At 39.0% G+C, this 23,249-nt stretch overlaps 2 protein-coding genes across 2 annotated transcripts; one reads left to right on the top strand and one right to left on the bottom strand.

Moving 5' to 3' along the window:
• Positions 1-7,545: 7,545 nt before the first annotated feature.
• Positions 7,546-8,835, bottom strand: LOC149076202 (uncharacterized protein F54H12.2-like). The gene has a single exon (XM_089242199.1). It carries the CDS (start codon positions 8,833-8,835, stop codon positions 7,546-7,548), a length of 1,290 nt encoding a protein of 429 aa, XP_089098325.1.
• Positions 8,836-11,183: 2,348 nt separating this feature from the next.
• Positions 11,184-14,750, top strand: LOC149076201 (uncharacterized). The gene has a single exon (XM_089242198.1). The coding sequence runs from the start codon at positions 11,184-11,186 to the stop codon at positions 14,748-14,750; it is 3,567 nt and encodes a 1,188-aa protein (XP_089098324.1).
• Positions 14,751-23,249: the final 8,499 nt, after the last annotated feature.

Raw genomic sequence — 23,249 nt, 5'->3', positions numbered from 1 at the left:
TGATTAATGAAATTTAAATTTATTCAGAACATAATTTTTCGAGTTGTTCTAATAGAACAGGTACATTGATTTCGCTGAAAAATTTTTCGGATATTAGATTTCCGCATTTTTTTACAAGCAAGTCGGCGACAATTTTGAAGTCGATTTTCGCGAACGCTTTTTCAAAATAAATGAAGACTAGCGATGAAATGTCCTCTGTCATGCAATCGTGATCTGTAACGCTGGGGCGGTTGCGAGCGCATCCTTCACAGTCCAAGTCCTCAGAGATTTTTTCCAGGACCAGATTCTTGAGAATTTCTTTGAGGGAGTTGACCGCTACACCATCGGGGTCTTCGGCGTCTTTCTGGATAGTAGGGATGCATTGCTGGAGATACGTCTTCAGCTGAAAATGTCTGATTTGAGACGAGATGCGGCTTTGCAAGGGATTGGCATCGTTCAAGGAAGACCGGAAGAGCTGCTCGCATTGGAAGCGCGAAATGGTGAGCTTTCTGGAAAACAGTTCGTGCATTCCGTCTTTCTTCTTCATCTGTTGGAAATGGACGCCGTCTTCGTCCCACCACACCAAAAGTTCTAGATTGGCTACGAAGCTACTTTTAGGCTTGATCAGAACAGCCGAAATTTGCTCGCGAAGCAATTCCCAGAGGAAAGGTGTGATAGAAATACCGTTTGTCGTAGGCACCATGAATCCACCTTTTCCATCTCTATAGATTCGCATGTTGACGCGAACTTCATCTTTGAAAGTCTGAACCGATACGAAGAAGTCATCGCACACGTGAAATACCTCGGGTGGAGTAGAGTCTTTCTTGAATAGTCGCGGTCTTTTAGTCGCGGAGGGAGCGTCATCTTCGGACTTTCGCTTCTGCACCATTCTGCGAAACGTCAGGCTAATGCGCGATGCTTTCACGTTGGGATCTTTGGGAATAGCATGTTTCCACACTTTATTGGTAGGCGATTTCATCACGATGACCGAATTGTCCTGCAACTTATAAGTCACGGGTTCGTAACCATTACGGGTGAAGACCAGACTTCTTTCAGCACCGAGGGAGAGGCAAGCGATGGGGTGGTCTTTCGCTAGCTGTTTCTCGTCGTCAGAGTGAGCGCTGATGGACCGGGTACCGTCAGCATATCTGTTGATGAGGCAGTAGTTGAACGATGAAGACGTTAATTTTTCGATGATCTGCTTGATCTTCAGCACCGTGGGCGTCCAGAGCATGGCAGGAACCTCTAGGCCAGAGAACTTGTAGTTGAGATCAGGATCACCTTGACCAGTATGTTGACGGGGTATCGGGATCATCTTTCCACCGATGTTGATGATGCTTTTTTCGGCTGACACGTAGACTATTTCTTTTTCCAACTGCTCGTACATCGTTTTAGGATACTTCAACACGTCGGTATAATAATCGACATTGAGTTGGGATTCCATCTTTCTAAATGATAGAGTTACAACACATTTTTAGCCTCTCTCCGCAACTCTCACAATTTAATTTTTTTTTTTTTACAAAATATATTTTTAAAATTAATTTATTTAAAATTATTCGTTGTTTCTAGTCAAGGAAAAAACTTCCCATACAATTAAAATCATGTTACAAAATATATTTTAACTATTATGAAAAAATTTTATTTACAGATTTAAAAAAAAAAATTATTCCTTTAACCATTCAGCGCATGCTAAAACCTTACTTCTCGCGCAATGTCCCTTTTGTAGAGGATGAAACTTGCAAGAAGTCAACGATTTAGGGAAGTTTAAGACTTCCACTGTTTCTAAGTTGAATTGCTGCTTCAGAAATTTTTTTTTTTGACTGCAGTTGACATAAATATGACTGTATCTATTATTAACGGTTGTTAGATGAATTTTCATCAAGATATAGTCAAAAAGTCCTTCATCCCATTTAAGATTATGGAGATTCTTAGCAACCCAAAGCATTTGCACGTAATCTTTGTCTGTCAGCTCATCGCTAGAGAATGGTGGTTTGTAGAGGGAGTGATATACTCTACCTGTATTTAAATCGAAGCAGGCCATTTCCTTAACTACATATATCCCACTTTTAAACAGAAACCCCTCAAAATCTAACACGCAAGAAGTCATAGTAATATTCTTACCAAGTTGATGTGAGAGAGTTGCGGAGAGAGTGCTTATATCCAATTGAACCGGAGAACTGAGTGAAGCAATTCTGTCTATCTCGCAGTTTATATACTGCAGTTGTCGACGATAAGCTTAGTATACGAATATACTATTAAACCCAAAGTTCAACTGATATAAGCGAACTAGTAAGCTGTTAAATAAATAAAAATAAAAAAACTGCTGCACACGAGTACGCTTCATCAGTAGATTCGTGTATGCGACATCACCACTGTCATGTGTTAATTAATCAGTGAGTGCACTTCACTCAGTTCTTATAATCGAGTACGAGTTTAATAACTGTCATGTGTTAATTGATCAGTCGTCAAAGTAGTAAGCGTTATCGTCGCATGTACAGGGTAATGAGTATGCTTCATCACGAGTTGTTTAATACAGTCGCTTCGGGTGATAATTAAACACTATCAGTCGGGTGAGTGATGCATCACTCTTCTCACCAATACTTCACTTCTCTTTTTTAAGTATATTGCTTATCAAGGTGTTATATTCAGTAAGGACTGCTCTGTTATCTGAATGCGTCACTGCGACAGAGTGGACAACACGGCTAATAGCGCACATGATAAAAAAAAAGTGTCTTGTTCTCACTCTTTGATTTGATTTTAACAAGTCGACAGCTCTTTAATTGTAGCAGTGGTCAGAATGTCTGAATTCGTGAGAGATAGCATTGCTACAAATGATGGAAAACGTGCTGCAAGCGAGGATGTAGCTGGTCCAAGTGGATATGTAGCAAAGAAGAAGAAAAAAGATGTAAGTTTTTTTAAATTACTGTGAATTTCTTTACGATTAAATTTTTATTTCACATTACGATTTAAATTCACTAGGACACAAGAATTCGAAAAAAAAAAATATTCAGTTGTGAATGATTGACTCATGTATTAATTTATACATTTGTTACAATTAACAGCTCTCGTTACATTACCTTTTTTATTTGTTTTTTCAGCAGACTCAGTATAGATGCTGCACATGTGAAAACATTTTTCTCATGATTAGTGATCTTATACAGCATCAACGCTGTATGAGTCACACAGGGGCAGAGGTGATCAATAATGGATTTTCTCGAAAGATGTGTATTGTGTCACCAACAGTGCGGCAACCACCCACTGTTCAGCCAGAATATATATCTTTGAACAGGTTGGCTGCTATGCTAAGAGAAGAAGGATGGGTAGCGAGTTCTGACTCGTCTGTGGTAATTTATTATTATTTAATTAATGTAAGATTCAATTCATCACTTTTTTTTTCCACTAATTACATGTTTGTTTGTTTTTTTTCCCTTCTTTATAGATTGGTGAAGTATCAAGCGATGTAGTTTGGCCAACACCTAACACGTTAGGAAGTGAGCGTTGGGAAGCCAGCGATACTTCATCGGTTGTGGAGGTAATTTATTATTAAATTTTAGGAAACCGTCATTTTACTACATCGTCATTTTGCTAATTGCATGACTTCTTTCTTTATAGATTGGTAGAGCATACCCACCAAGTCAGAGCAGTGAGACGTTGGATTTGTTAGAGGTAAGTCATTAATATTACTCTTGCATTACAAAGAATTCAATTGCTTTTCGTTGACTCAAAAAAAAAATGTTTTTTTTTTCTCTACAGTATCCAACGCAGGAAATGCTACCTAATCATGGGGTTTTTGAGGAGGAGGAGGAGGACGAGATCGCATCCATCGATTTCGATGACTGGAGTGACATAGATTGAGCAGCTATGTCTCTGTGTGAATGGTATGAGTGAATGATTTTAATGAAAGGTTTGAATGAATGTATGAACTACGGGGAATAGGTCCGAGATAGTCTTGCAACCGTTAACTGCCACGGTTTGCGAGCTATACACCTTAGTTCGGTAATTTTGGAGTGGCGTCCAAAAGCAAAATTTCCCCATCATTTTTTTTTTTTTTTTTAAATCTATCAATTAAATAATTAAACTTTTTTTTTTCCAGACATTTAATTGCTTATCAGTGTGACGATAGGGATGACCACTTCTCATGTCTAATGCGTCACCACTCAGTGTGACGATAGGGATGTCAACTTCTGTTATCTAATGCGTCAACACTTTGGGTCATCGCGATGATTCATTGTTATCTCTCTCTGAGTCGTGATAAAAAGTGTACTGCTTCACAAATCTTCTCATTTCGTATTTGGTCACAGTAGTGTCAAGTCTTCAAGTTTAGTTGATTGAAAAATGAGTGCAAACGATATAAGCGATGGGGAAGAATTCATTAATGAGTGTCTGGATCCTGAATTTGTGTCAAAGGCAATGCTAAAAGATCTAGACAAGGATACGATGGAGTTTGTGAATCAATGTTTAAAAAGACCAATAGAAGCTGGACCGAGCGGAACGAAAAAGATGATGAAGGGGGTAAGTCAATTATTATATTTTTTTCCCTATCCAGATTAAATTTAAATGTAAGTCGATTGATTTTTAGGGGTGACCCATTTAAATGTATGTTTTTCCGTTTAATTTAAATTGTTTGTTAGGGGTGACCAGAAAAAGACAAAATACAATTTTTTAAAAATACAGAATTTTATTAATTTAAAATTTTTGCTGCTTTTCGTAGCAGCATGTACATCTGAGAAGTTGATAAATTTATCCCTTTAATAGTAGGAGAATGATTTGCGAAAACGCGGACATCGTATGTTGCATTACAACGAGTAAAATATACATTTCCACCTAGTGGCTCGGAATGCGTACAATTTTCGAATTTCATATGTGTTGGATACATGGAATAGGAACTGAGACATAGTAAAAATAATAATAAAATCAGCATAGAGGATATCAGTCCTTTTTGAATTCGATTTATCCGTTCTCCTCGCACTTCCAGTTCATAAGTCCAAGACGACGGTAAATCTATGTCGGGAACGCTCGTTTTCCAAATAACACCTCTTCTGTTATTTTTTTCATCGTAGGCAGTAGCTTCGATCTGCTCGTTCAGAACGTTAACCATCGTTTTCTCAGGTGTTTGTTTTTGATTAATGTCTCGGGTAGTTCTATAGACTGCAACGCTTGTAAGAATTCTTTCTGTCCACTCACGCCACGCTTCTTGTTCGCACTTGCCACGCTAGCGATGAGTTCGGTAATGTTAGTGTTTCTCATTGACCTCCCTTTATATATCAGCTCGCCACTCTCGTTCCAGTTGATTACTTTAGGAAAATTTTTGATATGTTTCAAAATTTCCTCTGCCGAAGACTTATACGATTTTGGAAATTTCATTTCATTCCATTGTTCCACTTTGATGGGGGGTTTGCTGAGGTCTCGCTCATTAGTTTCTTCTTGTTCGGTCAGAACTGGAGAATTATTTTCGAAAACCGAGTTTCTTTTGTGCAGAACACGTTGATACATTTTAAATTTAATGTCGTCGGGCAGAGTGCTATCAAGAATTTTTTTCATTTCCCGATCTATTTCCGACAACTGAGGTTCTTGAATAACGTGACGGTTATATCTTGCCTCTGGCACGAGGACCACTTTTTTTGCAAATTCCATTATTTTCCGATAATGCTAGACAATAAACTAAGCGCGGTCGGAAGTAATATTCCAAGGAAACCGCTTCCTTTTTGTAGCAAGACGCGCTTTTTCTTGAAGAGAGGTAATTTTTTTGAAGCAAGTTTTCTCAGAGCGGCTTTGTGTTTTTGAAGCTTAGCTTTCTGTGACTTTGTTACTGGAATGTTCCCGCGTAGCAGATTGAGCGCACATTCACACACGATTTTCAACTTCTCATTCGTTAGTTTCTTTAGCAGCTGTTTTCTTGGGCATTCGCAGAGTGATTTTAAGAGTTGTTGCCTCCGCAAAGACATCTCGTGAAATAGTCGATCGAAACAACAAGTTCAGTCTTTTAACCACTTTGCATAAGCTTGAGCTTTTGCTAGAGCACAATGCTTGCGCATTCCATAGTGATGAGAGCAATGTTGACTCGTTTCAGGCAGATCGGTCACGTTAGGACATAAAATGCAATCTAAATCGATGACTACCAATCCGTATTGTTTTTCGAGCATTTGACACTTGCTGTAACCCTTGGCGTAAACAACATTAAACTTTTTAACAAAGTCTTTCAGCGTGGTTTCGAGGGTACGAAAAGGTAGATCACCTCTCTCCCACGCTAAATTATGCAAATTATGTGTGAGCCATTTCACTTGATGTCGGTCTCTTGCATTCAGTTGCGAGAACTCGTACGGTGCTCGATAAATTCCGTGAAAAGTCTCGCTGCAGTTCAAATTACAATAGGCCAACTCCTTTATCACAAATGTTCCGTCAGAGAGTCGGTAACCCTCAACGTCTATTACGGCAGTCATCGTGATAATGGGTCTCGACTCTTTATCGACGGGGTTGATATACGTATTGAGTTTGTGTTGGTAACACGTTAGTGCGCAGTCGCATTTTCTCTTCTGTCTCCTGACGCAAATCTATCAATAGATATGAATACGAATCTTTCGTGGCATCGTTATAGGCCTCTAAAAAGAATTTCAATTTCGAGGGATATAATTGGCGACCTAAATGACTCACTTGGTTCAGATCTCTCCTGTTCTTAAACAGAAATATATAGTGGGCGTTGAGTGTAATCTCACGCAATCCCTTATGAAAAAAATTTTGCGTAATGAAAAATACCGATAGATTTCTGTGATGACTATACTTGGTGAATAACTTGGCCATCCTCTGTTCTCCCGAAAGTTCGCTTAAAAGGTCATCGAATAGATATCAATAGAGCATCCGTTATGCCTTCGAAATCGGTGTCGTCCCTGAATTCCACGTTATCAATCTCGTCGTGAAGTTGTTGAGCTTCTCCGTAGAACCATATCACTCGCTTGGGCTGTGGTTCGATAAGCTTTTCCCTATGTTCTAAGAATTTTTTTAAAAAGTATGTTTTTCCACTTCCACTGGCACCAGCACAGACTGCCGTGAAAGGGTGATGTAACTTTAACAGAGACATGGTAAATAATGACACGATTTTTTTCATGTAAGTGGTTTTTATTGAACAAAATTTTTCGATACAAAATTATACACTCGCACGTCATTATGCTTACTGAATCGCGAAACAATTGCTTTCATGCTCTCGCCCTTACATTTACAAAAAATATAATATATAACGTAATGTCCACACACTTTGCTGTTGACCGACTGCAGCGCCACATCGTTGTAGGTGAGTCGTTTGTATTTGCTCAGAAATGAGTTGATTTTCCCATCCACGAATTGTGAGGGCGGTCTTCCAAAAGAGTCAAAAAATTCAGCTGTCACGTTGTCGTGCAGGTATATTGCTAACCAGTGGCTTCCTTCCTCTGTATGAACGTCGGTGTTAACCACGAAAGCAGCTGGATACTTGTGAACGCCGTTTGGTAAAGTGTCGCTTGCGAATACATCTCTGAATATCTGCTTTGTGACTGGATTTGATGTCAATGCATTTTTTATCTGCTCGGAGTCCATTTAACTCGAGAAATCACACAAAACACTTCTAGCTTTGGTTATCTCGATCAAGTTTTGAAACTCGCCGTAGACTATCACAGAGATTGTTTTTTGAAGAGCTTTGGAAAATTTCAGTTCGACGCGCAAATTTCCTTGTCTGAGTAGATGTAAATGTCCGCATTCACTCTGGTCGGGAAGCAGAGAGAAACAAAACAGCGCGTATCCTCTTTTGAACTCTTCTCTCGTCAGATCAATGCCGCGATCTTCTCCAGATCTAAACAAGTTGTTGTACGCTCTTACTATGTTCCCCGTCGTGAAATTCGGCTCCAAAGCTTTGTGAGGGACCGGACGGCCATCGACGTACACAGATATGAAATTCAAGTCGTAATGTTTGAATTCAAAGGGGTTAGTATTATATGTACCGTTATATGCCTCGTTATCCACTAGCCCGATCACGACTCTGTTTGGCATCGGTCCCAGAAAAACGTTGTCTTGCACAAAGGACATGTTTCCTTTAGCAACGGAGTATACTTTACAGATCACTCTGTTGATCGGATACTTTGCCGTAGTTTTTTCCAGAGCTTTAGCATGTCCTATAGCCACAGCAGGACTTACTTTCACTTTTCGCACGAATAGGCTAGCGTGGTCTATCACTACGTTGTAATCCTCGGCCGCGGCCACTAAGCAGAACGAAGGTTTCGTGCGCACCAAACGCACCTTCATATCAACGAGATTGAGCAAAAGTCTCTGTTGAAAAAATAGCGAGCAGTGAAGTCTTCCCATCAGATCGTATGATCGACTCTTGGCGATGTATCCACCTCGTTTTTTCATTCCTTCATTGTTCTCGAGATTGTTCATGTATCCAGCGGTGTCTTTGATATAACCCTCCATAGCGAGGGGTCCATTTTTAGCGTCCTGGCCATAATTCAGCAGAGTCTCAATGTAGGCGCGATAAGGGTAAGTGTGGGAAGAGTTTGTGATGTTCCGACCGTTCAGAGTGATGTCTATCTGAGAAAACAATGAATGTAGAAGCAAATTTACTGGTGCCACTAGCTCGTTTTCGGGCAGTGGCGTATCGTCTCCTTTCGTCACTCGCACTCGAACATGTAATTGGGTAGCAGACAGGTCCATGTAATTTTCAGCGCATCCAGTCACGTTGAATTCCAAAGGAGCACCAATATCCTTTATGCTAGATAGAGGTAGAAACTCGATCCATTCACCTCCTTCTATTGCGGTCTGTGTGGGTGGAAGCGAGAAGAGATCGACTTCGCTTTTCAGGCATTCGGGCGAGTGTTCCATTATCATAGCCATGTTAATCGAAAATGTCAGGTGTTGACGCTTTCCTCACTCTCTTGCGAATGACTCTATTCTTCACTTTACGCTTTCTTTTATGACCGCCTAACATCTTCTTGAGCTTTCCAGAGGCCTTGTCTGTCAGCATTCTACCCGCTTCTTTCGCTCTCTCGGTTGCAGCCATTCTAGCGTCTCTTCCCTGAACCAAATCGTTGGCGAAATCTACACCAGAACGAAGCACTTGTTTGCCAAGCGCTCTCGCACCGCTCTTGAACAGGGGAATAGCTGACCTGAAAAGAGAGCCGAATATAGAACCGATACCATATCCGCGCTGCAGGTTTGAACCTTGATAATATGAGAGTCCATGACCGGCTTGATTGAGGTAGTGGTGCGTCACGCTATCGACGCAGCATCTATATTGCTTATATGGCATTTTCACAGATGTTTCAATCGGAAGTGAAGTTTCACTATCACCTTTCCACGCTCGAATGATACAAAACGTCCCGTGTGCGTCTTTATATAAATGTGAATCGTCTCGAAAGTTTTCCTCGCAAGCCCAACGTAGTGACCCCTTTCAAAAGAGGCGTTAACGATCTCTCCGTCTTGGCCCGTAACCTTGACAATTTTTAACAGTGGCGAGTAAATGTTTCCAACAACCTGGGGTTCAACAATATCACAATATACGTATAACAAGCGAAAGTCTAGTTTAACGTCCGACACTGAAACACCTTCGAGGAGAGGACCCTTTAATTCACCAGGTTCGAATCCCAGGATTTCAGCTATGCCGGAGTGAAGAATAAGTCTGGCACTTTTCTTGAGGTTCACTTTAACTTTTCGCGTGTTGCGGTTGAACGTTATAACTATCTTATCTTGAAAATTTTGAGAGATGGCTTTTATCAATTCTTGAGTAGTCTCGTAATAACCACACGGGATTCTTCCACTCTTAAGTAATCCTGTTCCAACATCGAATTCGAAAGAATTTGTTTGTTCCGTGATGTTGTGGAATGCGTGAGGAAAGATTAATTCGGATAAGGCAACCTCGTAATCCGAAGAAAAACTGATTGAGTTTGGCAACTTCACCACAAAATTCGAAAGCTTGTTTTCCGGGAAAAAATCAGGAGAGGCGTCGCTGGGGAGGGTGATGTAGAAGGAAGACATCTTTTTCAAATAATGGGCTGCTTCCGCTTGCGTAACCGATATTTATAGCTCGACCCACGAATTAAATTTGTCGGGATAATTTTGCCACTTCACCAAGAATTCCGTCTTTCCTTTATTCTTTCTCTTTCTGATCACTTTCTCGATGGGAAAAGTCTCTTCGGGTTTCGCTTTGACCATTTCTTCTGCGTAAAATGTTCCCTTGATTCTCTCACCCATCAAATCCTTCAATCTATAGACCGGTATTTCTCTCGCCACGCACTCGTCAACCACAAAGATTTCGTGAGAGAAGTTTGATTCGTATCCTTTTTCAAACAGATGTTTCGAGCGAGCGATGCGGACGTGGTCACCCACTTGAAATTTTATCGTTGTTTTTTTCGGTGTTTTCGCGTACAGCGTTCTCCAAACTAGGTCCTCGTTATGTTTACCGACCTGAACGGGTTCCATCTTGATGCTTCTGTGATAAGTTCTGTTGTAACTAAATAAAAAGTCATCGATGACGTCCACATACTTGTATGTGTTCTTGGCAGTAAAGTATTTCCACATTCGTGTTTTAAGCGATCTATTAAAACGTTCTATAACGGCTGCTTTCACGTCATCGTTTTGAGAAGTGAAAAATCTCACTCCTTGCTTCTTCAAAAAGTCTTGAAACACTTTATTGAGAAATTCTTTTCCTTTGTCAGTCTGAAGCACGTCTGGTTTCCGCTCGGAGAAAATATTTGAGAAAGCCGTGGTAATGTTTTTTCCAGTTTTATCTCTGAGTGGGGCAGCCCAAGCATACTTTGAAAACACGTCTATGCATGTCAATAAATATTGATTACCGTCATTATAACGAGCGAGACTTCTCATGTCAACGAGATCTGCCTGAAACTGTTTATCGATACCGGCTACTATTGTTCTGTTGCGTGGGAACTTTTTCTTTCTGTTCCTGTGTAGAGTGTAGCTCTTCTCTCCTTCTAACCATTCCCGAATTTTTTTTCTAGATTTTTTCGTAACATGTTGTATAGAGTTGACACCCCCGAAGCTTGCGGGTTGCTTCGGCTCCCGATAAAACTTATCCATGAATGGTTGTCATTCATACTTGCAATATGCTTATATATTTATTTATTATTTTATTTTATTTTTCATTACAGGATAATCGCCACCTCTGCGAAACTTGCGGGAAATGCTTTGCGTTGAGGAACAATCTCAACCAACACAAGAAGATCCACATGGGAGAAAAACCGTTCAAATGCGAGCGCTGCCCGGTTGCATTTACCAGGAGCAACGACTTGAAACGCCATATACTAAAGAAGCATCGGCAGGACGGAGGATCCAGCAGAGCTAGCGGATCACCACCACCAAACGGACCACCACCACCTAACGGACCACCACCACCCAGCGGATCACCACCACCCAACGGAGCCCTCAACGACGTCTTCGTGACTCACAACATCCCTCCCGATGAGGGTCAAGATCGGGACATGCATCTCTTCCTCATCAGCGTAAGGGATAGGCTTCTCTCCCTATTGAGAGAAGCTATTCATCGTCAACGTGCCATCAAGTGGGACGTTGTGGTCACAGCGGTGTTTTCGCGAAGAGGCGCGGATGGTGAAGAGGAGTTGACTAACGCATACTTACGCAGCAAGATGGCTACCGCTCTCGCGGCTGGAGTACTCGAGACGCAACTGGGTGTAGCCTTCGAAAAGGTGGAGAAATCTACAGAAGATTTCGAAGGAAGCGGCAGCGGTTGGGTTCTTGATCAGATCATCTGCCTCGAGCTCAACATCGCTCGCTACCAACCGCTGGCGCCAGCGAGCTACATTCCACTCCCACAGTGGATAGCTCGCAAAAAATCTGTCCTCAACATCAAGAATCAAGATCAAAAGTGTTTTCTTTGGTCTGTGCTCGCTGCCCTACACCCAGTGGCTAGAAAAGATAACGCCGAGCGAGTTAGCAAATACACAAATTATGAGAATGAGTTGGATACTCGCGGTCTGATATACCCAGTGACTCTCGAACAAATATCCCGGTTTGAAAAACAGAACAACATCACAATCAACGTTTTCGGAGTGGAGGGGGAGGAGATATTCCCAGTGAGAATTACACATGAGAGGATGCCTCGGCATGTTAACTTGCTCCTCATCATGAATGAGGAAACATCTCATTACTGCCTCATTCGGAACACCAGCAGACTTTTTTCCCGCACCACTGCGCACAAAGAAACTTGTCACTATTGTGACTATTGCTTGCAGAGGTTTTCTTCTGTTGAGACCCATGCAAAACATCTCACCCAGTGTAGAGAGCATGGGGCCCAAAAGGTTACATATCCCAGTGAAGACGAAAAATGGATGAGCTTCAAGAATGTTGCCTTTCAGTTACCGGTGCCCTACGTTATATATGCAGATTTTGAGGCCATCTTGCCAAAAGTGGAGTCATGCTCACCTGATCCTGCCACTTCCCATTCCATGGCGACATCGCTTCACCGTCCATGCGGTTTCGCATATGTGGTTGTTGGTCCCGATGGTGTGGCTCTCAGGAGACCCACTGTATACAGGGGAGAGGACAGCGTCCGTGTATTTCTGGAAAGCATGCTGGAAGAAGAGAAGCTCATTTTGGAAAAAATCAACAACCCGATGCCCTTGAAGATGACCATCGAGGAAGAGAGACGCTTCCAGAGCCAACAGATATGCACTATCTGTGGCAAACCTCTTGGTAGTGATCGGGTGAGAGATCATTGCCATGTTAGCGGTACATACAGATCAGCGTTACACTCCAAGTGTAACCTGCAGCTCAAGATGGCAAAGCACATCCCGGTGATTTTTCATAACCTGCAGAATTATGATGCTCACTTCATCATGGAAGGGCTTGGTCGGATCAAGGAGAAGCGGATAGAGGTCATTGGTAAAAACATGGAGAAATTTATCTCCTTCAGTTTGGGTCACCTCAGATTTCTGGATTCGTTCCAGTTTTTATCCGCTTCTCTTGATACCCTAGTGAAATCTATGAACCCCGGTGACTTTATAAATATGAAAAGAGCTTTCGGTGAGAAGACACCGCTTCTCCTTCGTAAGGGAGTTTATCCTTACGAATATATGACCTCCATGGATAAGTTTGACGAACCGGTGCTTCCCCCCATAGAGGCCTTTTACACCTCCTTGGGTAGGGAAAACATATCCACAGATGACTATCAGCATGCGCAACTGGTGTGGGGCACCTTCCATATGCTGTCCTTAGGTGACTATCACGACTTGTATGTGGAGACAGACGTGTTGTTGCTAGCAGACGTCTTTCAGAATTTTAGAAAGTTGTGTCTGAAAAACTATAAAATTGATCCCGCCCACATGTATACATCCCCTGGTCTCGCCTGGAACGCCTGTCTGAAGATGACGGGCGAAAGATTGGAACTTATAACAGATCCAGACATCCACCTGTTTCTCGAGAAAGGCATCAGAGGAGGGGTTTCATGCATCACTAGAAGACACAGTCGAGCCAACAACCCAATGGTTCCAGGATTCAACCCCGGTGAGAAGAAAAAATGGATCATATATTGGGACGTCAACAACTTGTATGGCAAATGTATGATGGAACCCCTCCCAGTGAGTGATTTCCGGTGGATGACGTCTAGTGAAGTGGAGTCAACAGACTTCAACATCATCCCCGATGATAGCGCCAAGGGGTACATTTTGGAGGTCGATCTTGAATACCCGGTGAACGTTCACGACCTCCATAACGATTTCCCTTTGGCGGCTGAAAACGTGAAAATATCCGGTGATATGTACTCTGAGTACATGAGGAAAACCGGTGGGCCATCGAATCCGTGTGTCAAACTAGCTCCAAATTTGAATGATAAGGTCGCGTACGTCATCCATTATAAAAATCTGAAACTCTATACAGCGCTGGGGATGCGAGTTACATCGATTCGTCGTGTCCTCGAGTTCTCTCAGCGATCATGGCTCCGCCCGTACATTGCATTCAACACCGAGAAGAGAAAGGGAGCCACCGGTGATTTTGAAAAAGACTTCTATAAGTTGATGAATAATGCAGTGTATGGGAAGTCGCTGGAGAATCTCAGGAAACATAACAACATCCACTTGGTACACAAGGAGAAGAGAGCAAAAAAATTAATCGCATCCCCAGCATTCGAAAGCTTCAAGATTATTAATAAAGACCTGGTCGTGCTAAAAATGAAGAAGACTGCCATCAGGTTGGATCGTCCGATATACACCGGTGTCACCATTTTAGATTTATCAAAGCACCTGATGGCGGACTTCCACTATAATTTCGTCAAGGAAAAGTACGGCCAGGATGCGACCTTATTGTTCACCGACACGGATTCGTTGTGCTACGAAATTTATACCGATGACATTTACGAAGATATGCTGAGAGATTCCCACAAATTCGACACATCTAACTACCCCGGTGACCACAAATTGTACAGCGAGAGAAACAAGAAGGTCATCGGGGTGATGAAGGATGAGACGGCAGGGAAACCGGTGATCGAATTTGTGGGACTGCGTCCAAAGATGTATAGTTTTATTACCGGTGACTGTGAAAAAAAGACTGCGAAGGGTGTCGTGCGCTCGGTTGTCAGTAAAGAAATCAGACATGCAGATTATCTAAATTGTCTGCGCAATAATTCTTTCATGAGGCACGACATGCCTAAAATTCAATCCCGGTCGCATGTGCTGCAAACAATTCAACAACGAAAAATCAGTTTGTCGGCACATGACAATAAAAGGTATATTTTAGACGATGGCATAAGCACTTTAGCTTATGGCCATTGTAGCATCCGGTGATTTTTTTTTATATAGTTTTATTTATACACGTTGTTATTTTTCATAGTTTTTATATCTTTATATTTTTTTTCTGCACATTCCGGTGATTTTATTATATAATCATCTCTCGAATGAAAAGATAACTCCCTTCCCATCGTGATGCTCATCAGTAAATATGGATGTGGTGGCTTCAATTGTGTGGTAATCTTCAATTAATATAGTTGTGGTGGCTTCAGTAGTGGTGATGTTTGATATTAGTGGTGGTCTGCAAAAGTGGTGGTCTTCAATAAATATAGTTGTGTTAGTGAATGAACAGTGCTTCATGGACGCTGTGTATATATTTTAATTGGTGTTGGGTTTATTTTTGTATATATATTATTTAATTGATTTTGGTGAAGGGTTTATATGTATTTTTTCTTTTGATTTTTATATTTTTGGTGTTGGGTTTTTGTGTATATATTTCATTTGCATTGATTGTGTTAGAAATAAATGGTTTTTTTTATTCATTAATCAAAGTTTCTGTCGTCATTTGCGTATCTCATTGTTTTTTGGGAATAACCCCCTTAAAATCGGTAATTTATGGATGACCCCTCTTACTTAGGAAGATGTAATTAATCCCCCGAAAAAAAGATCTCTTTCGTGAATCAGACGTTTAAGAATACACCCCTTATCAGTTTAATAATAATCGTCGATAGTGCTTGGGAAAAAAATAATTCAGCAATGACCCCCTCTTATGACCAAGTAGCTGCGGAAAGGGGGCAGCGTTGACGTCATGGGTTGGGAGTGATCAGCCACTAAAGTTTAATTTAGAAAAGACCCCTTATCACAGAAGAAAATGACTCAGGTGCTGGCTGCGGAATAGAAGGATGCGGTGGCTGCGGAATGGGGGCAGCGTTGAAAAATCTTTGACGTCATTACAGCTGCGTTGACTTGATGTCAGACACTAAAGTTTAATTTAAGAAAGACCCCTTATCACAGAAGAAAATGACTCAGGTGCTGGCTGCGGAATAGAAGGATGCGGTGGCTGCGGAATGGTTGCGGATGCGGCGGCTGCGGAATGGCTGCGGATGCGGCGGCTGCGGAATGGCTGCGGATGCGGCGGCTGCGGTGAGGCAGAAGCCCCTTTTTGCCCCTACTCATATTGAAGTTATTTACTGAAGAAGAAGTAAAAAAGGAATATAAACTTCAAACTTTGGAGTGAATTTTTCCGCTGAATCAACAGAGGAAGTAATTTAAATAATCTCAAAGAAGATGTCGAGTTTTTCTGGAAACGTTATTGTTTCTGACAGGAAATGTTCTCTTTCAGAGATTTCTTCCCCCTTTTTTTTGAATTTTATTCGAATAATAAGGAAATTCTTATTTCAAGTGATTCTTCTTTATGACGATATTCTCTAATTTTTTTTTTCCAGTCCAAATTCAAATACTCGTATTTGAAGAAAAATAAATATATATATAAATTCATTTCCCATGGTTACCGTCAGCTTTAGTAAAAATTTCATAATTTGATCATTTTTTTCTCTTTTCTCTGGATGTTTATTTTAATTATAAAGTCGTTCTTTTATTGCATCATTTTCGTCATTCTCAGGATATATTTATTCAGGTATATGTGTTTCGGTAAATTTACGAATCGGGTGATCATGCATAATGACCTATCATTTTTGTAATTTTGATAAAATTCCCTAAATTTTATCAAACAATCACCGACCATTTTTGTAAGGTTGACGAAATTCCCTGAATTTATATATACATCACTTTTACCGGTGATTATACATAATAATACCTAAGCGTCACTGGTGATCATGATAAATCGTTCGTAGTTCATGGAATTTGCTGGTTATTATGCATAATTACCATTCCGTATTGGCATATGTATATATCCGTATATATGAATAATCAGCGGTAAAAGCGATATACATGTATTTCAAATATTCATTAAACTCATCAGGTACGCTTGGATATTATGTACAATCACCGTAAAAGAAACTTTTTAGCATTATCAAATTTTCAATGAAACTTCGCTATAATGCACAATCGAAGGCAAAAGTGTTAGTATTTTTAGTATTTATAAAATTTACCAGCGATGGTTGGGTATTATGTACAATGGCCTCTGAAAATGAAAAATTTGTCAAACTTACCGAGACCGTTGGCGATTATGTATAATAACTTATTACGCATTTTAATCGATTAATATGTATTATAAGCGATTATTATAACCGATTTATCACATTTACCGTAACATGAATAATTTAACTATATGAAATGAAGAGTCTGTCAGAGGACCATGTTACGATACTTTTCATGAAAACAATGCGAATGAAAAAAAATGAAAATCATGGCTGAGATCAGCCTGTTATATTTGCAAAGAAATCTTTGTATCGGTCAAAATTTTATTGGTTTCAAAAACTCAAATAGAATATGGAGAAATGATCTGCAAAGATTTTGGAAAATAAAGATGTCATAATTTCATCCCCTCATGAATTCAATCAATCTTCATTGTTGCAGGACTAATGCTTCATTACAAAGAAAAAGGTATGGGTGAACAATTAGTTTTTACATAATAAAATGTATGTGTGAAAAAATTATGAAAGTATGCATGTGGATAATATGTTCAACAAAAAACATAAATCACTAAAAAAACAGACAAATTAAATAAAAAAAAATTATCGCCAAGAATTCATAAATGAAGGAATTACAAATAGTGAAATTTGTGCGTTTCTCACCTTTTCTTAAAGAAATTTATTCCGTGAAATGTGAAAAAAAAATGTTTAGGCGAGATATGAAAATGCTGAGACTGAATTCTTCATTTATTAATATTTTTTGAATTATTCATTTGTTATTATTTTTTGGAATTGATCATTTATTGTTATTTTTTAATTCTTCATTTATCATATTTTTTTTGAATTTCTTATTCATTAATACTTTTTTATTCTTGCCATATTTTACGACAGCCTTTGTATTTTTAATACAAATATTTTAGTTCCTGAAAAACAACAAAAACCAAACACAATCATTGATCTCTCGGCTAATTGCTCTTCAAATGTTACGGAGTAAATTCATTTTTGTATAATAAAGAGAAGTGTGATATTATTATAAAATATAAAATAAATATTAAATATCAATTTTTGCCTTTTGCAAATTTTCTGGGATGCAAAATCTAGGATGCTCGATCGCAGCAAAATTTTACTTGATTAGTATTTATCATACTTTCATTTTAGAACCAATTGTAAAGTACTTGTAAATGTTTCGTAAAATTTTCGTTATAAAGAACCTATTATGCACTACTTAACCCCACATGCACCTCGTCCATACTCCTCTGCGGAACTTCTAACGAATTGGTACATGCTGGAATGTGTGTGTATGTGTTGTGAAAATGACGTGAAGTTTTGTTTCTATGTAATGCATGTTGTGTGTAGTGCTGCCATCTGCCACCAACTCTTCTCACTATGACTGAAGTGTTATGATTGAATAATTTTATCGTTGTAGGGCTGTTGCTCTCTGTGGTGAGACTTTTTAATCAAAGAGAGCTACAGCCCAATCTATTATACTATATCCTATCGAGATTTTTTAAAAATAAAACTAAAACCTAGCTCAATGGCTGGTTAAATGCTACATTATTCTGTATTGATAATATTTCTCATCGAAGCTCTAAATAACGGCGTAATACAAAACTTTAATACACGTTTTGTGGCAAAGAAAAACGCTAAAGAAAAATTGTTAACGGAAGAAAATATCGTGCCCAGAAAAACTACGATCCTTCAATTCCAATTCAGTATTCGTTCCGAAAGTAACGCCATTAATTGCGAAACTGTCGAAATCTTTGGCTGTAGTATTTTCTCTTTTGTATCAGTACTTAACCGATATGCGTGACTTCACTATGTACAGTACGTACTTACTTCAGAACGGACTCGTCGGAAAACACGCGAAGGTTGTCTAAGACAAAAATAAAAATATTTATAATGTAAAAAATAAATAAATAAGTGAAATAAAAATGCGCTTAAGGTAAAAAGAAAAGACGCTATAAAAATCGAGAAAAAGAGGGGGTTTTTTTTATCCTTGTGTTTTTAAACGTACGTTTTCCAGGGCAAAGGCACACGCAACATTTCAAACTCGAGTTCAGGTTGAACGCAATCAAGCAAAGAAAGTACGTGTGCCGGGTACTGATAAAGTTTTTCCTTTTTCTATTATATATAATACGAGAAAACGAGATGCGTGATCTGGAAACAACAGCCGATAACGCGAAGAACAAAGGTTTGTCAAAAGACACTTCGAAGACAACAAGCGAATTTCGTATTGGCCATTTGGGACTTGAATGACTTCGGAATTAATTATGTGTCGACAACTCAGACTCATCTTCAAACATCTAATACCACCTAAGATAAAAAATAATAATAATGCAAAAAATTTGTAAAATATTGCCAAGAGAAAATGTTATCGATATATCAACATATTAATGGACAAGTTTACATGAGCGCAGTCAGTGGAATGAGGTCTCGTACCTCTTATTTTCAAAAGTGCTCGAAAACTATTTTCTTGTAGAAATGACATTAATAATATTAATTAACCATTGTTTTATTTCAAATTCTTTGCACGAATTATTGATTTTATATACTATGCTATGTTAACACAACGTATCACGAATAAATTTTTGGCAAATTTTCAATAATTAAAAACAAAATTTACATTCTTGAATAACTTCCGTATAAAAATAAATAAATAACTTTTTATATGGACACCCTGTGCCCAAAAAATAAACTAGGAAATTGTTGCCTCGTCTCTTCTGATGGCAACAACAACAAAAAAACTCCACGTTTCTAAGTGCAATATTCATAGAAATATCTGAATTCACGAATCGGAGAAAAGTGGGGAAAGAAGCGTTGTCCGTTGTTTTTGTTGTTCTTTCCCTAACTTTCCTTCAATTTTCGAATTCGAATATATCAGTGAATATTGCACTTAGAAAAGTTGAAATTGTTTTTGTTGACATCAGGCGAAACGGGGCAACCGCTTTATAATTGAGTCTTTTGACACAGGGTGTCTGTCCATATAAAAGTTTTTTTATTTTTACTTTAATATAAATATACAACCCTTTGCAACATGTATAACGTAGCTAAAATTCCCGACTTCGCACATTTATATTCTGCAAGAATGACTTTAATATGTGAAATCGTTTCATTGCTATCTGATTTTGAAAACAGTCAGTCGATTGTGGAATAATCTGCATAAAAACAAATAACCGATAGAAAACTAAATCCAAAAAAAATCCCGGTTGAAAGCACGATGATCATATGAAACGGCATTATATATAACTCCGTTTTTCCTTCCCATTTTACATATTTCAAGATGTTAAATCCTGAATTTTTTTCCAATCGTTCTAAAACAGAATTCTCTCCCTCCCCCCCCCCTTTTAAGCTAAAATCTTTTTCTTTATCCAGAAATTATGAGAAATTAGAATGGAACTGTTCACATCACGAATTATGATACTTTTTCTTAAATGTACGTTCTATAGGTCCTATTCTTCTACCCGAGGAATGTGGTCAGTTGAAAGAAAGTCATCATGAACAGGAGAGAAAACGGAATTTTCTTTCATCCTACATATGAATTCACTATAAGAAAGGAATCGTAAAATAAGCGTCACTCGTACATGGACCATAGCTGCTATTACGGCCCTACCAGGACATCAGGAACTGAGTACGAAAATTTTGTTAATAAGGGAGCCTTCTGACCTCCTACATGGCCATAGTCTGAGCTAAGAAATGGATTAAATCCAAGAAATAGTTGGTAAGTAATAATACCTTTTTGAAATTAGCATTCAAAATGATAATAATGATAATAATAACTTCAAATATTTTATAATACGATTTTTCTTTATATTTGCTTCCTCATGTTTGTATGCTGCAATTCTACTGGCAATATCCACAATCCTGATAACTCTAAACGAATTTTTTCTGATGCTATGATATTGGTCCGCTTCGTACATGGCAAATATGATAGCAATACCCAAATGAAAGCATTATCCATGATTTTAATAAGCAGTGTCAACTGTATAACACAGAAAACCTTTCTTTTCACATTTTCATCAATTATCTCGAAAAATGTACTTTTTGAGGCAATCGTGGTACTTACGATAAATGAAGATACTTATGTTTCGTTTTTAAAAGAAAATTGCGAAAAATGTTCCCATTTTCAAATTTTATGTAACTTTTATATTCAACACTAAAAAAAAAAAACTCTTAATAACTCAAGAGTGTTTTTTTTGGTAATAGTTCAAGATGAATGATACTCGAAGCATTTCAAGTTCAATTACGAGATCCTTTGTGTGAAAAATTTCTTTTCTATATTATGATAATGAACGCGAGTCTCTTCTTCAAACTAATGAATTATTGAAGAGTTTTACATAAGAGAGGGAATTTCGCATAAAAGTGACTCACAACTGCGCTTATCATTCTTCACTATCACGCCATCTGCCAAAATAAAAAAAAATCTCAAAAATAAAGAATACATATCCACACGAATAATGTTTTCAGAATAAAAGGAGAAAAAATGAGTCAAATTGGAATGGAAATTAGATTATTTTGGCGATCTTAAGCTTTATAGCCAATGGTTATTATTATACATTCGTTGACGTATAGCTCGTCTTTCTCCGAGACATTTACTTTTATTATTATTATTATTATTAATGTTTAGTTTCTATTGACTACAGAAAATGAATTCAACGTCGGCATTTTGCCAGGACATCTTGGACGCGAACTTCTGCCATGTTGTTGTTGGGGAGGGGGGGGCGGTTAAATTGCCGATGACTCTTTGTTATTATTTATACCAGGGGGTGCACAAAATTTTCAGTCAGCAGGCGAGATATGCTGTATTTCTGCCGCTCGCGAGCCAGAAACTTGTACGTGTTACTGCCGAAGCCTACCAGTTTGAGAATCGGCCGAAAGTTTCAGCCAAAATCCAATATGCAGAGATTATTCGGGCTTTGGGCGGCCAATTCACGGAGTGGCTGGAGATCAATGAACAAAGTTCGATATCTGATGTAAGATGGTCCGGTAGGAGCCAAATTCGTTTTTTCATCGTGAACGTGTGATTGCATTTATTTATATATATATATATATAGTAGCAGTATTGTATTAGCTCCATGCGACGAGAGGAAAAGCTATTTATATAGATATACGGTTTTTTCTGTCAAATTTTGAAGAAAAAAAAGTGATTACGGCATTATGACTGCGACATGATGGGATGCCATAGCTAATGTGAGCATAATTATCACGAAAAAACACCTCAACTTGGCGATGACTCTGAATCCTGCGTTTTATTTTCGGACTTCGGCCAGGGATCATTTGATAATTTTTGTTGCACCACGGCCATTTTCTGCACACGAGGGCTAATTAGACCAGGACCTACAATTTATTGCCGATTCCGAACGGCAGGCTTGTTTTTTATACGCATCGAGAGGTTGGTGCGCAAACCCCTCGTTGGGGGACGCCCTGCGGTAGCAATTTTTTGCTGCGGTCACGTCGCCGTTTTTTGTTGTACCCCTGTGTCACTGGAAAGTTTTCTGACAAGGATGAACCGGGTATCGAACTCGCGACATCCCTAAACATCCTTTGGCACTTTAGGTGAGTATCTTATCGATCGGGTTACCGCACCCCACCTGGGATCACCAGCCACTTCGCGAACTGGCTGGTCCAAGTCCGAAAGTTGGACATTGGCAGAGTCAATTTACAACGAAATTGGCGAATTCACTAACTGGCCGATTTCGGGCTTGGTCAATAACATATATGAAGGGTGAGACGACCATATAACCCACATTTTACGGGACATTCCTTTAAGCCTGGCCGCCTAGACTATTTTTTTTTAATAAAATATCCCTTTTTCCTGGTATTTTCAACCAGGTTGGCTTGAATTTTTATTTTTTACTGAAATCAAGAATTAAGATTATTTTCATGACTAACTTTCATGTGAATATATCCATGCCACACATTTGTCAAACATATTGTATAATATATATATATATATATATATACACTCATGTCCATAAATTAAGGATAATGCCAGCTCCGGCAAATAAAGGTTCAGAAACAAAACAAACGTTACTCATTCATAAAGCCCATTTATTAAACAAAAGATAAAGAACAAAAACGATGGTGTATGTCTGATACAATTCATAAAAACTACGATTTTTGCTCTCTGGAGCAATTATAAAAAATATCTCCTTTACAAAAACTTACTATTACATGGTTGGTATGATGGTTAATACATTGTATGTCTCCCATGCGATGAAATACAGTCCGTACAACGCCTAGGCATGCTGAGTATCAAATTATCGATCTGATCTTGGGGAAGATCACTCCACTCAGCAAGCAATGCTCTCCGAAGTTCCGGTACACACGTAGGAGGTGGTTGACGGGCTGCAACTCGTCGGCCAAGCATGTCCCACACACGCTCTATCGGATTCAAGTCAGGTGGAATGCTGGCCATTCCATACGGATTATATCCTCAGATTCAAGGCATTCGTTTGCGATGTTT

The sequence above is a fragment of the Pholcus phalangioides genome, unplaced genomic scaffold (assembly GCF_987345545.1).
Source record: "Pholcus phalangioides strain wild (caught in Gottingen) unplaced genomic scaffold, Ppha-v1.0 ptg000015l_1, whole genome shotgun sequence".
In the NCBI taxonomy this organism is placed as follows: Eukaryota; Metazoa; Arthropoda; class Arachnida; order Araneae; family Pholcidae; genus Pholcus; species Pholcus phalangioides.
Note: the sequence above shows the minus strand (reverse complement) of the source record. Positions and strands in the feature narration are given on the sequence as shown.

What these genes read in the sequence shown, in the direction of transcription:
- LOC149076202 (XM_089242199.1), bottom strand. Translation starts at nt 8,835, where the DNA reads ATGGCTATGATAATGGAACACTCGCCCGAATGCCTGAAAAGCGAAGTC.
- LOC149076201 (XM_089242198.1), top strand. Translation starts at nt 11,184, where the DNA reads ATGGGAGAAAAACCGTTCAAATGCGAGCGCTGCCCGGTTGCATTTACC.